The sequence below is a fragment of the Solea senegalensis genome, linkage group LG7, assembly GCF_019176455.1.
Source record: "Solea senegalensis isolate Sse05_10M linkage group LG7, IFAPA_SoseM_1, whole genome shotgun sequence".
Taxonomy (NCBI): Eukaryota; Metazoa; Chordata; class Actinopteri; order Pleuronectiformes; family Soleidae; genus Solea; species Solea senegalensis.
Window position 1 is genome coordinate 17,355,951 of NC_058027.1, and position 16,886 is coordinate 17,372,836.

Genomic DNA, 16,886 nt, shown 5'->3' on the forward strand with positions numbered 1-16,886 from the left:
AAGGACTTCAGAAGTCAGTAACGCTTGCTACTGGCGCTTTAATAAGCAAGTCATAAGTTATTAATGTGGAGCTATGTTGGTGTTCTGAACTGTAGGAACATTTGATCTCCATGCTCTAATATGTGTATGAGCCATTTCACTTTCACAGTTTATTATATGGCGAGCATGTGAGTGAACTGTCAGCATTTATAACTGTATTACCTAATTGTTATAGGACAGACAATAGTGAAATAAGGGATACACAACAGTTGCTGCATGACAAGCCACAAAGGAAATAGCAAACTATTTTTATTGACATGTTTGAATTGAGCTATTTACAAGTTCTCATAATGGACATAAAACAGTTCACACGTTACAGTTGAAAGACAAAAAAAATATCAAATACTGTTTGTACATGTAGGAATCTGAGAGAAGATGCTGCTACTGTATCTTGTACATGACATCAATAGTTTACTGTATATGCATGGCTGTTGATTGCTGTACAGTATTTAAGTTTACTATTGCACCAAATTGAAGAGGACATATTTTAATTAAAGCTGCCTGTTACCATTTGTCAGGGTTTTTTTTTGGCACAGTTATAAATGGGTGTGTTTTGTATCACAGCACTCGTGCTGACTTTACCTATAACCATGAAATGGTACCGTCCTTTCACAAAGACTGAGCTGTGTATGTTATCAGATGCTTTAGATAGTTTTCAAGGCCAAAGCCAGGAGCCATCAGGTTTAGCACTTTTATATACATGGCACAGCACAGAAATGAATATGCAAAGGTAATCACAAATGCAACAATGATCCTGCTTTGTTTTTGTTGTTTTTATTGTTGATTTACCTTTGTTTTGCTGCAAAACAATCAAGAACTCTTAAGGATTCCCCTTTGGCAACATTCAGCAAATTTCATGAAGTGCTTGAGCATCTAATTAAATAAAACATGATGGTTTAACCAGTTTATCCATGTGTACATGTTTGTGGAACAAGAAGCCTGGAAAGCATCAGGGATTACAGTTTTTCAGAAGTTTACTTCACTTTTTGGTAAATGAATTGATATCAACAGATCTGTCACTGGTGTCACTGGTTAAAGTGGGTCGCATTAGTGATTGTAATACATGTGAAAATACACCAGTAACCTCTTTTTTGACACTCTATGACATTTGCTTAAAGGCGAACTCTGCTAAATCTCATTCTGTTGGGTTAGGTCCTCTGACACGCTGTTGAATTCGGTGGCCCGGGAGCTCATACCCAGATACTGCTTCAGAAACTCACTGAAACGTTTTTGGTTGTTCCACTTGCGGGCTGACTTACGGATGCCAATGAAGCCACCGTATCTCTTCTGGTACGATCTTCCTGGAGACATCAGCTTCTTGTAGCCGTGCCTCCCTTTGACGAAACCACCAAACCTCTTGGAGAAGCTCAGCCCTACATCTTCCTGTCCCCTCGCTGAGATGTCAGCACCCTTTTCCTCCTGCCCTTCTTCCTCCTCATATTCATCCTCAAGGGACAGGGCATTCTGGGCATTGTAGGCAGTGTTCAGCTGGCTGGCCTGGCTACCCAAATCCCTCTTGTCCACCCCAAATGCCTGGGTCACGTGATCATATCTTTGTAATGCAATGGGCAGCAATAGACCTCCCTCCACTTGTTCTTCCTCCTCTGGAAACAGGACCTCCACCTCCTCTTGAGATCTTTTCCGCATAGGACCAGTGAGGGAGGACACTGATGATGACAGAGCCCTTTGACAGAAGTCCCAGGACAGGGCTGGGGAGATGTTGCCTTCACACTCAATCAGACACACCTAACAGAGACAGACACAATCTTTATTTATTTTCTGGAATCAAACCAGATCCCATAATTTACATTACTGTACAAAGAACATTTTAACTCACAGGTTTACTGTGAGAAACTCTCTGGCAGTGGTCAGCAATTGGTGTGTCAGCAAATGGGCCAAGACTGGCCTGCTGGCATCAGTATCTGGCCCAGCAGATGATTTAACAGATCTGAGCTGATAAATTATTTGCTTGTCTTCACAAAAAAATGACAATTTCATGTTGAGTTCAGAGCTTTTACCCTGAGAAAATAAATCAATTCTTTTGCTAGAATGAACCTAAACTAAATGTGGACAGCCAAGTTTGGGGAGTAAATGTCCTTAAAATAACTATATTCCTATGTTAGGCTCAAAGAAGAAGCGGTCATTCTTAAAATTGAAATGATGCACAATAAATAATAACAGTACAGTAGGTGTATGTGTCTCACACACATTTGTCTTCGTAACAAGCTGGTGATAAAAGACAACGTCCACATTATTGTTAACTTAAGGCAGCAAACGTGCTGATCCCTGCTCTAGGGGTCACCAGTTATAGGTTCAGTATGTAATATTTGTCCACCACTAGTCATTGCCAGTTATTTTGCACATATTCCAGGCAGTCACCTGATGAAGTCATCTTACAGTAGTTGTCTGGCCCCTTGCAGATGTTTTGCAACCAGAAGTTCAGAGGTGTCACGTGCAGCTAGGCTCTTATTAGATGATACCAGATGTAAATCACATCTGGTCATATTTGCTGTATTTTATTGTCTATTTTCCATTTAATCAGGAACATAACTTACAAAATTGATACCATGCACCCCTGAAGTGAAACTAACAATTGAGACGATTACCGCATCAGAAAAATGCTTACCGATGTTATAAATCGAGTTGGAGATAAGCTCCTTTTCCATTAAAGCCAAAATGGTGTTTGTTTTTAAAAGTGTTGTTTTTAAAATATGACCATGCCAATATATTAATAGCATTTAAATGTTTCAGAAGAGAGTGCCTTTGGAGTTTTATCTGACTTGGGTCATAGCTGTGTCCTGATATCTTGTGAGGCAGAATACCGAACCTTTAAATCATATGTTAGTGTCTTATATGGAAACTTCAAAACAAGGGAAAAATAAAAATGAGAGGGACATGTTTATATGTCCACCTATGGGGTTATATTTTCTGTCTGTCAGTCCATCTGTTAGCAGAATTGTTGGCCCACTGAACAGTTTTCAATGCCAATTTCAATTAAGTGCACTCTCTAGTTATACCATATGTTATATATTCTGGTTGCATCTCATAGCTTTTTCACTTCAAGCATACAAAAGCTTTCACTCACATTTTGACCTGACTGTAGAGGAACGGTGCAGGTGTAGCAAACATCACTTACGATGATTTATATCTTGCTTTTTTAAGTGTTTTGTGACAAAAACCTAGAATGTGCATGTCATGTGTTATTCAAAGCCTCTTGTGAGGGTTGTTTGAGTGTAAAGTCCTTAACAGGCAAAGATTGATTGCCTTTCTAGGCCTGACCGTATATATAGTATATATTTTAATGGTCATGCCTCACTGTTTCCGTGGAGTGAGCTAATCTCTGCTCTCCCATTGATTTCTGCAGAATTTATTTGCCTTTCAACCAGGGAGCAGAGATGGAAATAAAAAAAAGAGGAGGAGGTCTGGGGTGTAAAAGGGACAGGCGTCTGTGGATGACATGCAGCAAGACAGTTGTCATTTGTGTGACCTTTAAAATCAAGAGTCAGAGACGGCACAAAATGCTTCAACCATGTGTGCACTTAAACGTTCACTTGATGTTTTGTCAGCCAAACTGCCTGTGACACAGACATGCCACGCAGAGACACAAAAACAACCAGCAGGCACGAGCGCTGAGATGAGACACATCTATCCCCGGGAATCATTTAGCCAAAACAAATTAAAATTCAAAGGCTATTTTGTTTAACTAAGAGATAGTGAGGGAGATGGAGGAGAGAGGACAGGGTTGATACATGGAGGCTGCATGAGGGGAATTCCACTTTATCTGTAATTAAAAGAGCCCCTGGACAGAAACTCTCTTATGAGTGTGTGTATTTATGTGGGAAAGCAGTCCACTTTTGTCTGGGTGGTGCATGATTTTAATTTTAAAAAAGTCATAACTAACAAAAAGAGTCAGTATTGAACATTGTCATGGCGGTTCTTACCTACACACATTGAGATATTTCATTAGGTTTGAAATGAAAGTGCTATAAAAGTGACATTTAAGTTTGATTCTACGTTCTGTTTGAGGGTGTGTGTGTGTGTGTGTGTGTGTGTGTTCCTCACCATGGTGTTGAAATTGAGCTGTTTGGGCAGGATGTTGCTGCAGGACAGACAGTCTGTCTGGCAGTCACTCTGTCCAGGATCACACAGACAGAGCAGCAGCAGAGCCACCACAGTCTTCATGGTCCCACCGTCTGCTGCACAACACGGGACAAATCAAACACACAGGCACAGACGAACAATGTGGTCTTGTGTTATAAATGGCACCGCACAAGAACTAACCTTTATATGTGTGTGTACATAAAGTAAGAAACAGTTCAATCTAAATCCTTTAGGCTTCTTATACTTGTGTTACTAGAATTAGCCCTCAGCAGTTCTACGTCTCCACTGGCCAACAGCGTGCACACAGCATGCATAATCTTGACATAAAAGGAGTTTATTTCTAATGCACTTTTCACAGATAGAAATCAGTTTCACAGCAGACAAAAATGTGCACATAAAACAAGATTTTGGTAAAGTGGACTCAATAAAAATTAGAATTTTAAGAGCAGTGTACATAAATATGAAATTTAAAAAAAAAATCAATAAGAGAATAAGAGCCATTCAACTCAAGCTAAAAGCATGTCTAAACAGATTTATTGTGAATGCTTTCTTAATGGAGTCAGCAGACTCAAGGCCACGTAAAGACAAGGGAAGTGCATTCCTGAGCCGTGGAGCTGCGGCCTGGAAGGACATATGACCTTCCGTCATTCAGGTCATATTCTGTTAATATGAAGTGAATGTTTAAGCCAAATTTGAAAGGATTTTGTTGGGGTGATGATACATTCACTCATTCATCTTCTACCGCTATATCCTCTACATGAGGGTCGCAGGTGCTAATCCCAGTTGTCATAGGACGAAAGGCGGCGTACACCTTGGACAGGTCGCCAGTCCATCACAGGGCCACATTCACTCTCACACTCACACCTATGGTCAATATAGAGTGTCTAATTTGCCTAATCCTCAAATTTGCAGGTTTTTGGGCTCACACACGGGGAGAACATGTAAAACTCCATGCAGAAAGGCCCTTGCTCTGACCGGACATTCAAAAGGCAACAAAGATAAGATAAAATAGTTTTTAATTGTCTTTGCCACTTTTTTCAAAGGTACAACGAAATTGAAGGTGCTGTCGATTCAAATGAGGTATACAAATTTAAGAACAATAAATAGTAAAAATATACATGTAAAATATAAAAGAAAAACAGATTGCACTGGTAAAATATCTCTCCACATGAAAATTGCCCAGTGGGTTTAGGGCCAAGAACAGACTATTTCACATCTGAAGAGTTAAGGGCCATGATTGCCTTTGGATAGAAACTGTTTTTTAGATGGTTTGTCCTGGTTTTCATTGTTCTATATCTATTCTCTTGCAAAGGTATGTGCAGTCAAAGAGGTTCTTGACCTTTGACTAACCAAATTCCTCAAGATGTTCTTGGGATAACATGCTCACAAGAATGGCACTCAGCTATACAGGCAGTAAACCTGAATACATGATGCTTTAGAGGCACAAAAAGGTCCAACACAGAGGAAAATTAGTTGATGAAAAGCGAAAAAAAAAAAAGTGAGAGGAAGGGGGACATAAAATTACTCAAAACATGTTTTGTTTTGTTTTTGTGAAAGGGAATAAAGCAGACAAAGACGTGTGGCTATTCTGGTGGGAACAGCCCAGTCTGCTGAGTGTGATGTCAGAAACAACCAGAGTTTTCATCTCATTAAATAAACTCATTAACTGCTTTAATTGATGCCTCGATTAAGGCCTCAGGCAATAGACTGAGTCACTGTTTGTTGCTGCCAAACACCCACTCAAACTCACATGCTCAGTCATCATGCACACACATACTCTCACACAATGTGTACGCTCGCTATACTGCAATTGGTAGACACTTTGACACACACACACACACACACACACACACACACACACACTGCAGCTTGTCATTGTCTGATAAACTGATGAAGCAGAGCACAGTTTCCCTTTAATAATGTTACGCAAATGTTTTTAAAAAATGTATTCAGGATAATTAAATTGTAACTCCACTACTCCGCTGCATTTTAATCTCTAGCTCCTCTGCATAAATAATATAAGTAATAAAAAACAAAGGTGGAAACATGTGTCTATATCTATTTCTAGGAAAGAGAATAGGACACAGGCGTCTGTAGATGACATGCAGCATAGGACATAATCATTTTCAGCATTCGCTAATAAGTCATATACACACACACACCTGTGTTCTCTGTGTGTGCCAGTTTGTGGGAACTAAATGAAACAGACTAATGTATACTAAGTGTGTACACAGGCACAGCACCGCCTTCAGCTAAATACTAATATCAATATTTTAAATGTTTTGCACACATATTTCATGCTACCAGTCGGTATCAGAATTCACCTAAACGCCAAACAGAGAGAGAGAATTTTGGTAAATGTCACTGGCAAAAAGTGCCAAGCACCACACAAAATACAAACAATATCTTTTTTATGATTTTTAGCTATCTATATAAGCCCTGTGACACTAGGTTATTTTTCTTTGTTCCTATTTATGCTGCACACGCTTCAAACAGTTGTCAAGTTGTTGTTTACACGTATTAAACACGCAATTTATTTCATCTTCAAAAAAAACATATATATAAATATATATACACTTTACAAATAATCATGAACAATATCTCATGTTCAACCCTGTTTATACTGTAAATATCAAGCCCATACTGTACATAATCCGGCAGCTTAATGTCTATCATGTACATTCTATGTTTTATCTTATTGGTAATATTTTCCTATATTGTACATTCACAGATGTGAAAATGCATGTTTATTATTTATTATATTATCTTATCTTATATTATAAAAATAATACACACAAACCTTTTAACGGAAAGAAATCTCTGGCAGAACCAGAACTCAAAGATGTGCAGCCGTCTGCCTCGACTGGTTGGGGTTAAAGGAAAATAGGGGACAGAGGAGAGGAGGGGGACAAAAAGTAGGGGAGAGAAGGAACAACAAGGAGAGATGTGAGACAGAGAGACAGGGATATGTTGATTTTTTAACAAATCAACGTATTATCAACAGTCAAACAATACAACAAGTATGTTAAAATAAGGGAGAAAACAAGAGAAAGAGAGAACATGAACCATAAAACACACAGGAACAACAGCGATAGAGCAAAAGAACAAAACAATACAACAATAACATTGACTTGACTTGAGTTATGGTTATGTTAAATGATTAAAGCGCCTTTGATAAAAATGAGCAGGGCTTTTCACCGATCAATCTTCTCAGCAATCGTTTACGGACATCCATCAGATTCTCTCGAGAGCCTTCGAAACCTAATTAATTAACTGATTAAACACAAAATAAACCAGCTAATTAAGTCATTACTGTCTGTGCTGTACCGAGGTGCTGCTGATGGACGCTTTACGGCCCTGTGTATGATGAATGAGACCATCTTTCACATACATAAGAAACATGTCCATACGTTTTATTACAATTCAAGATTTGCAGCTAAGGTAGATAAGTGAAATTATATGGGTTTTTTTTTAGAACCTCAGCATCAACATCTGTAGTTTGTTCCTTAGAAAATAGCTTTGTAAGTTGAGTTAAAAAAAAACACACGCATACACAATAATTTCAATATGGCTGAATAAAAAGTAGTATCAGTCAACCATGAAGTCAGTGCATGTAACGTTAACAACATATTTTAGTAGTGGTTCCTGTCTGATTCACTCTCCTCATCCAACATCTCTTATCAGCTCCTTGCACCATTATTTTCCTCAGTTATTGCCCTTTTCTAATCATGGAGAGGGAGAATAAAATAAATTACTCCCAGTCGAAGAGCGACTTAGAGCAGGATTATTTGCACATGGTTGAACAGGAGACTGTGTGCATCTGGTATTTTTCAAGACCTTTAGTAGCTAAGCTGCAGATTATTTCATAAGCTTAATGTTAAAACTAATATTTTCACATGCAAATCAGTCCCCCGTGAAGTTTTGGCTGGAAGTTTTTTTCTGACTTTTTTCTGTGGAATGGAATTGTATTAATGTGATGGAAATGCAATGTCTACAAAATACAATTTTATTTTTTTTTAGATATTAATACACGCTAAATATCAAGCTGCATAGTTAAATATGACATCCTAAAGATGAAGGTTTTCAATCCTTAAAATATTAAAATAAATCAAATAATGAATAATTACACAGTAGATTTATAGAGAGAGAATTAGACTGAACTAAAGTCGTTAGGTTTGTTAGTTGATTAGCTTTTAATTAATTAAACAATTTATCACCTTCTGTCTGGAGCCAGATGGCAGACTATTAATCTGTCAAAAAAGCCACTGTGATTGACAACCTTTCATGGATCCAGTTAAAATACATTGAGCTTTTTGATACACTTATTGACAACTAACTAGGGGGAAAATGACAGTGTTGGCATGTATTTGATACCTTTCAGGACAGTAGATCTATTCTACCAATGGTTTTGATTTAAAATGTCAAATGTAAATGATATTTATCCAAACTAACTGATCTGTCACTGCCTTTTTTCTCACCCACTTCATCCTCTCCTGACGTCGTTCTCAGTCACACACACAAATGAAATGTGACAAAACTACTGCATAATAAGAATTTTGAATGTCATTAAATCAACTGTCAAATGTTTGAATCAAAATGTTAATAAACATACAGGTAAAGAGCTAAATTGTACTTTAATTGATGTTTTTCTTTTTAAATGTGATATGTTTATTATGGTAACACCTACCCTCTTAAAATCATACAAAATCATACTTTTCTTTCCCAAAAACATGGTTTACTTTAGTTGATAAACAGTGTAGACAACCCAGAATAAACCTTTATATGAAGCCTTTGTTCTTTTACACCAGTGCGTGATATGGAGGTCGATTATACGTAAAAGTCTTTAAAGGCAGACATGCTGAACTGAATCTTCCTAATGCTTAAAATAACCTAATCTAAATTAATGGTTGAGAGGTGTGATTGCACCCACTTACACAGGCATGTAAATCAATTTTATCTTCGTCTCAAATTGATTTTTTAAAAACTATGCTTTGAGATGAAGTGCAGCGCTGTAAAAAATATTACTTTTCTATTCCACTTGCATTTGTATGATTTAACAAAACTGAGAACTTGATGTATTATTCCAGACTCTCTTAGTTCAGACAGTTGTCTTTGGACTGTTTGTTGCTCTTTCTGTTTTCCTTACCCTGGGTTTCTGGTTTGTTGTGTCTGGTTTTCTGTTCCTTGTTTCCTGTTTTATTTTGAAGTTTTTTCCTTGTGTGCACCTTGTCGAGTTTTGCTTCCTGTCCTGTCTTCCCTGTTGATTGTCTAATTTGTTTCACCTGTGTCTTGTTAGTTTCACCGGTGTATGATTGTCACTGTTGGTTCCTTGTTGTCACTGTTGCGTTTTGTTTTTTTGGTTTGAGTTTTACCTTTTTATTATTTTTATTTATTAAAGATTATTTTGTTCATTTTTGGAAACTGCATGTTGGGTCCTCCATATGTCATACCAACTCAAACCAAGCAGGAGTAACCTATGGCTGCATTCCAAGTGAGTCTGCAAGGCTCACTAATACTTCCAAAGACTACAGACTACAAAAATTATTAATGTTCTTTGTTAAACCTGTGCCTTTTCTGCTATTACAGGCTAAAATTAATTTAGTAATATACCAAAGAACCATTGTCTCTGACATGATTACAGTCAAATGATACATACCTTTAAAAGCAGGATGCAATGTTGCCAAAAAAGCTTAGTTGGAAGAACAGTTTAAAGATGGAACAGCTGCTACTTGTTGTCTGATGAAATTGCCAATGACCCCAGAGAGCAAAGCCCAATAAAGCCTTGATAGTGTGAAACATATTTGTAATCACCATATTTTGTGAGACAAAAATGGAACGCTGTGACTCAACAAATCAACAGAACACAAATGTCAGTTACTGATTTAGTGGCTAAAAAAAGAAACACCAGGCTTTTCATATTTGCAACAATTACTATATTGGCACAAACAGAAATGGTGTACATTACTTGTGTACTCGCATTAAGACTGACAAGGATAGTGACCTGCAGTGCATTAAAGCTATCAAAATGGTATGAAATATGTCCCACTTTAAATGGGTGACATCTTGGCCATGTTATCGAAGGAGAGTTACCACCAGCAAACTATACCTTCAAATCATAAAGACTGTAAATACAGGTCACCTCCATACCACTATGGTATGTGTTTTCATTTAAAAACATCATTTTCTGTAGCAAAATACTAATTAAAATAGTAAAACCTGAAAGGCAAAATCCCACATTAAATTATTTATTTAAAAGTGATTTTTATTTATCATAGTTCTTCAATAGAAAAAATATATATACAAAGACATCTGAATTCTCAGTGTTTTCTCAGAAAGCTTATTCACACCCTCTTACCTTACAAAATATTGTTTTCTTTTTTCAAAAACACAGTTAATTTAAATGGTTAACATGATTTAATTAAACGACAGCTCTGTCAAAACAGTTGGCCTTGATGGTCAGCTCATATTAAATAATCTATCTTGATTTGATAAGTATGAAGAATGATTTTATTGATCCAGACAGTAATAGTGTTATTGGCAGAAAAAGGCTTAATGTCCCTACTCTTGGTCATGACAGACAGACAGACAGACAGACAGACGACTTTATTAATCCCTTTGGGAGGTTCCCTCGGGGAAATTAACAGCTCCAGCATCCATACACAGCACTGTTAAAAATAGAGAATAGAATAAAATAAGATAGGAATAGAAATAAAAATATAAAAATAACAATGAAAGTGACCCATGCTATATATATGTATGTATACCTACATACACACAACACATGTATACATATATACATACACACATACATACATATGCATACATACACATACATACATACATATACACACATATATATATATATATATACATATACACACACACATAGGTACACACACACCTAGAGTTACCCCGTAATGCAGGGTTTTATTGCACATGTCTATGGTTTTATTGCACATTATGTTATTGTTGTGGTTGTTGTTTGTTTAGTTCGTACCGGTTTTTTTATTTTTTTATTTGTTTGCCCTCCTCCCCCCCAGTGAGGAGTTGTACAGTTTGATGGCCCGGGGGACAAACGAGTCCCCCAGCTGTTGGTCCTGTAAATGCACATCATGCACACAGATGTGTGTCCCCAGTTGTGTGTCCACAGGTGTGTGTGCACAGTGTTGGAGTTCTGACATATTTCCGCCCAGAAGAAACCTTTAGATGAAGCCTATGTGCTTTTCCACCACACTCACTGTCAGCCAGGCTGTGTACGGCAGTCGATTATCTGTTAAAGCCTTTACCGGCAGACGCACTGCACTAAATCAATTTCTCTTCTCAATGCTTCGAATAACCTGAGGTCAATTAGTGTTGGAGAGGTGTGCTTGCACCCACTTACAGAGGCATGTAAAGTAAATCAATCAGAGTAGTTTAGGATTTTTCCAAATGACAGCTCGGAAACAGTCTCACTTGCCCCGGAGTGGCTGGCTGCATAAACAATAAACTGTGCCTCCTCTGTGTTTAAGTGCATGGGACATTATCCAAATTAAAATGGACCCTGGCTACGTGCTGAATGACACTGACACTTTTTTTTTCTCATCATAGGTTCATCTCATCACGCTACTGTATGTCCGTGTGTTTTAGTTTTTGATACGTTTGGTTGCATTGGAATGGGGATGGATTAGCAGCTGAGCCTGACTCATGATTGGTCGAGCAGGCAGGTGGACAATTGCAAGTCACGATCACAGAGATGACTGTCAGTGATGCGGGCTTTGCAGCCCCTCTGCTGCTCATGGTTAATTTAAACTACTATACTTTCCGCCAATTGGGTGGAATTGTAGATGTCAGAAATCTCTCTTTGTCTTGAAATTACAACATCAGGGCTAATGTGTTTTTTTCCAGCTTGGCTGCTTAAATTATCCAATTAGCTTGGAGGTATAGTGTCATCCCCTGAGCCTGCCTAGAATGTGCTGTCACACACAACGAGGATCTTGAAACAACGATTCGTCTTCTAGGTTCATTATAAAAGAGCCCAACATGTGTCTTTTAGGATGGCCACATATATGGGAAAATGCTTCTTAGTCAAAGAGCCTGAGAAATCTTTCTTCTCTGGTACTTTCCTGATATCACTGACCATTCGTGTTCTCAACAGCACAATAAAGAATGTATTTCATCGCTCTCATCTTCTCTGCCACAGAACATAATGACACTAATATATGACAGGTGTCATGTCTCCTTGTTGACATGGGAAAAGAGGATCAGCAAGGAGAAAAGAAGAGGCATCTGTGAAATCCTCCCAGCACAATAGGATGGACGAGGACCACGCTGCGTTTGGAACATTGTATGTCGGGATTAACTCCACACATTCACAGCCAGTTTAGAGCATCCACCAGGAGATGTGCACAACAAACACCATGCTTGTATGAGCCATGATTCAATGCTCCTTATCCTCCTTTTATTTTATTTTTTTCCCCCTGCCTGCTTTTGAATGAGAATGTTTCCCTGGGGTCAAGGAAGTTTATCCATAAAACTAATGAAGTGTGAGTTGTAGAGAAAAGCCAACAATAATCACCAACACTGAGGAGGATATGAGCCAATTTAAAAATGATTCTCAGTCCATGAGCCGTGGAATGATTAAAGTGTTCTTAACGTTTGGGGCTTCAAGTGAAGGTTAATGTTGGAACGAACTGACAAGCTATTCTATGTGGAATTGTTTTTTAATTTCTTATTTTAGTTTTTTTGCTTTCATGTACAAGGTCCTCTCAGTTTACCTCCTGTCACCATATACCTCAAATCACTTAGAGATTGAATTTCAAGAAAATTGAACTGTTTCCTTCAAGCCTAACTTGTCTTTGTCTGACAATGAAGCAGAAAAGGAACCTTGCCATTTGTCCCTGAAGGTCTCTAACTCTCTCTCTGCTCCACTTGTAAGTCCTGCACAATTCAGTCTCAGCCTGATCTGCAGCTCTTCATCAGTGTCTGCTACATGTTTAAGGTAGAATAAACCTTAAACATAAATACTTTCATCAGGAAATGTTTGGAGGACACTCTGTTGTAGCTTCTTTCAAATCATTTAGTTTGAACTGTGTTGACGGAGCGTCTACCAAGGTCAAATGCAAGAAGAGCCCCGAGACAAACAGGTGCACTACATCATTCGATGTAAACAAATACATTAATATAAAGGTCACATTAAAAACATGTTACTTTTTGTAATGAGTTTTACATGTAGATGCCTGAGGGCATGACATTAATATTAGCACATAGACTGCTACACTACATATATATATATATATATATATATATTATATATATACCACCATCACGACTAATATTATTCATCCTGAATTAAATATCCAGATGTTATGTTATGCAATAAAATAATCAATACATTTATAAATAATACGTGATTGAATAAACTTGATAAATCACGCACATCCATCAATGACACCAGTCTCACTGTGAGTGTGTTTCACTAAAGCCAATTAACTGACTGTTTTTTATTTGTTTGCTTTGTTTTTCAAAATCAAACTAAATGACAGCTTTTTGACGCCTGTTATTCAAGTAATAATTTAGTTTTATAGTTGTTTTGAAAAAGTAAATCAAAATAGAGAGGCAAAGACTATTTAGAATCTAATAATAATTCCCTGATGAATTAGGCCTGGGGAAAGTGTGACCCTTATTAACCTGCATGCAGTAACCTAATTACCTTTGATTCCTCCGTCTTTAGCTTCACTGTCAACAGCAGCTTTTAGAGAGGACTCCCCCCTCCCTCCTTTCGTGAAACCCACTGGAGCACAGCAGTAAATCGGGTGCTAATAATTCATGACCTGATCAAGAGTAGCAATGTTATGACATTTCTCTCTTTAACAAACTTCAGCACACAGTGACCAAGGCTACCCTCAGATTACCAACCAGATTTTTCAAATGTGGTTTATGACAGATGAGAATTATAAGGATTCACACTCTCAACTTCAAATGTCTTGCCTCTCAAATGTGCACAAATACAATTGTCCATGCGTCTTCAGCAACAGTGGAAAACGTCATATGTGTGAGACCACTTGGTACTAATTACTAGTATTAGTATAAAATAAGATAAGCTATACAAGATGTACATTTGTGGATCTCCAATAGGTACAATTTAGTAGTGAATGTTCAGGGGCTCTTTAGCCCGAGAGGATCATACTTCTTCTGCAGTGCAGGTCAATGACGTCAATGCTCTGTGGATGCAAATCGGCAAAAAGCCACATGGATTCCAATATGACCACTCACTCATGTCGCATGGCCACATACCATATCTGATCTAGGAAAACCAAAGTGACCCAGATCTGATTTGCAAATCAGAATTGGTGATCAGAAAAATCTGATATTTAGTTACTTCAGCCAGGTAATCTGAACATAGCTTAAATCAAACTGTGATGGAGCTTCCTTACCTCATGCTCATTGGGATTTTATTTTACATTACATCACTGTGACAACCAGTCGTGTGGTCACTCAAAAGAATCTGAACTCCAGTTTTGCAGACGTCAGATTGTAACCAGGCACCTATTGGACAATGCCAGCTGTCAATCACACTGGTGTCCACTCGTATTGTCAGTTTGTCACAAAATCAACATTGTGTGCTATTAAAGAAGACCCAAATCTCCTTGTGTATAGGCTAATTTTAAAGTTAGCTTTAAAATTCAGTTTAAACTGAGTTATTTTTGCACCCAGTGACGTGACCCCCAAGTGGCTTTACAATGGGTTTTTTTTTCTCCTGTTTGGCCTCAGGAAAAAAACAGAAAACTGCATGTTTTTAGGTCTATGACTGAATGAATGAATATTTGAAACTTTAAGAGTCAGTGAAGTGCAGCTGCTCCTTCAGATGCTGTGCATGAATCACAGGATCAGTATTTAGATTAATTAGAATGACATGACTAATGGACTTGACCTATTCCGTGTGATTTATCCACCTGTTTGTCACAAAGGTCAAAAGTTTGAAATCTTTTTTTATCAGCATCTTTACAGGCACTCAGCCACATGCAGCTCAGGGTTCAAAAGGTCCCGGTGAGAATTAGCGACAATAGCAGATGCAATTATCGCACGCAGCTGTGGCAGGTGGACTGATGGAGACAAAGACAGATATTTGATAACAAAGCTTCACTCTTAAAGAGGTTTGACAAATGCTTACTAACAGGAAACAATTATTCCTCCTTTAGTCCAATCAATTCTCTCAGTTGTATATTTACTTTTTTTTTTTATTTACCTTTTAATTGGATTCTCTCATATAGTAGGCTCTGTATATTCAACTAGCTTTGTTTCATTGACAATAGAGAGTTACTTAATAAGACATGCAAAGTGTATCCTGTTTTCTGGTTTGACACAAATAGATTCTGTCTAGTCTTTCTTTCCTAATAGTGAATTTGACAAAAATCTGTTATTATTTATACAAGAGAAGCATCAAACATTCTGTATCAAAGGTCAGAGGTCAAGTCATTTACTTTCCTTCCCCTCCACCTTTCTCCATCTCAGGTTCTTCTTACCTGTGTTGGTGAGAGCTTGTCGGTGTTTATGGGGATCCCTCTGGGCGAGTTGAGATTTGTCAGTGTACGTTTCCCTCCCTTGGTCTCAGCGTGGCTTTCTGACTACGTGGAGGCTGGAGTCAGCTTCTCTTATACGATCCCACCCCTCCCCTTCAACCTCCTTGTGTGATTCTCTCTCCCTTTCAAAACTCCTTCTTTCATCACAGAGAGAGTAAGACAGGGAGGGAGGGACTAAAATCAGGAAGAAGCAAGAAGATGGGTGAAGGCACTGACAGGGAGTGGGTGAGGACAGTGGGAGAGAAGGGAGGAGGGTGGCAGGATGGAGGCAAAGTTGGGAGAAAGGATTGGAAGTAGTGAAGTGGTGAGAGGAGATAATGAGGGGAAATTGTAGGATAAAAAAAAATTACAAGGGGACTAAAAAATATTTCCAAAGACAGACAGAGACAGAGGAGGGAGGAGAGGAAGAGGGAGGTTCTACCTATCTGTCGTGGTGGGTGGTATGTTTTGCATCAAGCTGTCTGTCTGTCACAATGATAATTCAGGGCAATTTTTAAATTATATTAACTTCAATTAAATATAAATACAGAATGTAAATAGACATTTCTATTGTTTTATTATTGTTGTTTCCACTTTTGTTCACCTTATTTTATACATTGCACCACATTTTTGTTATTGCACTACAATTTTTTTTCCAATTTATTCCTTTTTTAGTTCTATTTCTATTTGATTATGTTGTATTTCAATTCAATGTCCTTTAACTGCTGCTACATGTGAATTTGCCCAGTGAAGGATAAATAAATTCTAATCTAATCTAATTAAAAAAAAAATACATAGACAAGTTGGGTTTTTTTGCTGTAAATTAACATTTTATAAAACTATATATTCGATTCCATTGTATAAACAATTTTTATGAGACTTGTTTGAATGAGTCGTTACCTTGTATGTATATGTATCTTGAATGTAGAAATTCTCACATAGAAGGTCTGAGAGACAACTGAATGTTTGAATGTTCAACATGTAAGTGTGGCATGACAATCTGACAACAAACAAACAAAGGGGAAACAGAAATACTACAGGGAGAGAAGATAACAAGGCACAGGTGGGACTGATTAGGGCAGGTGAGTGCAATCAAGGGACTGTGAAGTTAAGTGACCTAAAACAAAGGCAATGTGACGTCAAAATAGGACAGGAGGAACAACACACTTGATAATGACAACAAAGGTATCGTAGCTGAGACCTGAGATG

The 16,886-nt window shown here is 37.8% G+C and overlaps 1 protein-coding gene across 4 annotated transcripts; it reads right to left on the reverse strand.

Annotated features, from left to right (window-relative positions):
- Positions 1 to 252: 252 nt before the first annotated feature.
- On the reverse strand, positions 253 to 15,780 carry pnoca (prepronociceptin a). Of its 4 annotated transcripts, none has more exons than XM_044029727.1 (3): positions 15,642 to 15,780; positions 4,102 to 4,232; positions 253 to 1,785 (listed from the first exon to the last, which is right to left on the reverse strand). In XM_044029727.1, the coding sequence occupies exons 2-3, from the start codon at positions 4,219 to 4,221 to the stop codon at positions 1,168 to 1,170; spliced, it is 738 nt and encodes a 245-aa protein (XP_043885662.1). In that variant the 5' UTR covers positions 4,222 to 4,232; positions 15,642 to 15,780; the 3' UTR covers positions 253 to 1,167. The 4 variants fall into 4 exon arrangements, with proteins under 4 accessions (XP_043885662.1, XP_043885661.1, XP_043885663.1 ...); XM_044029726.1 differs by having other exon boundaries at positions 4,102 to 4,235; XM_044029728.1 differs by lacking the exon at positions 15,642 to 15,780 and adding an exon at positions 6,941 to 6,963.
- Between the last annotated feature and the right edge of the window lie 1,106 nt (positions 15,781 to 16,886).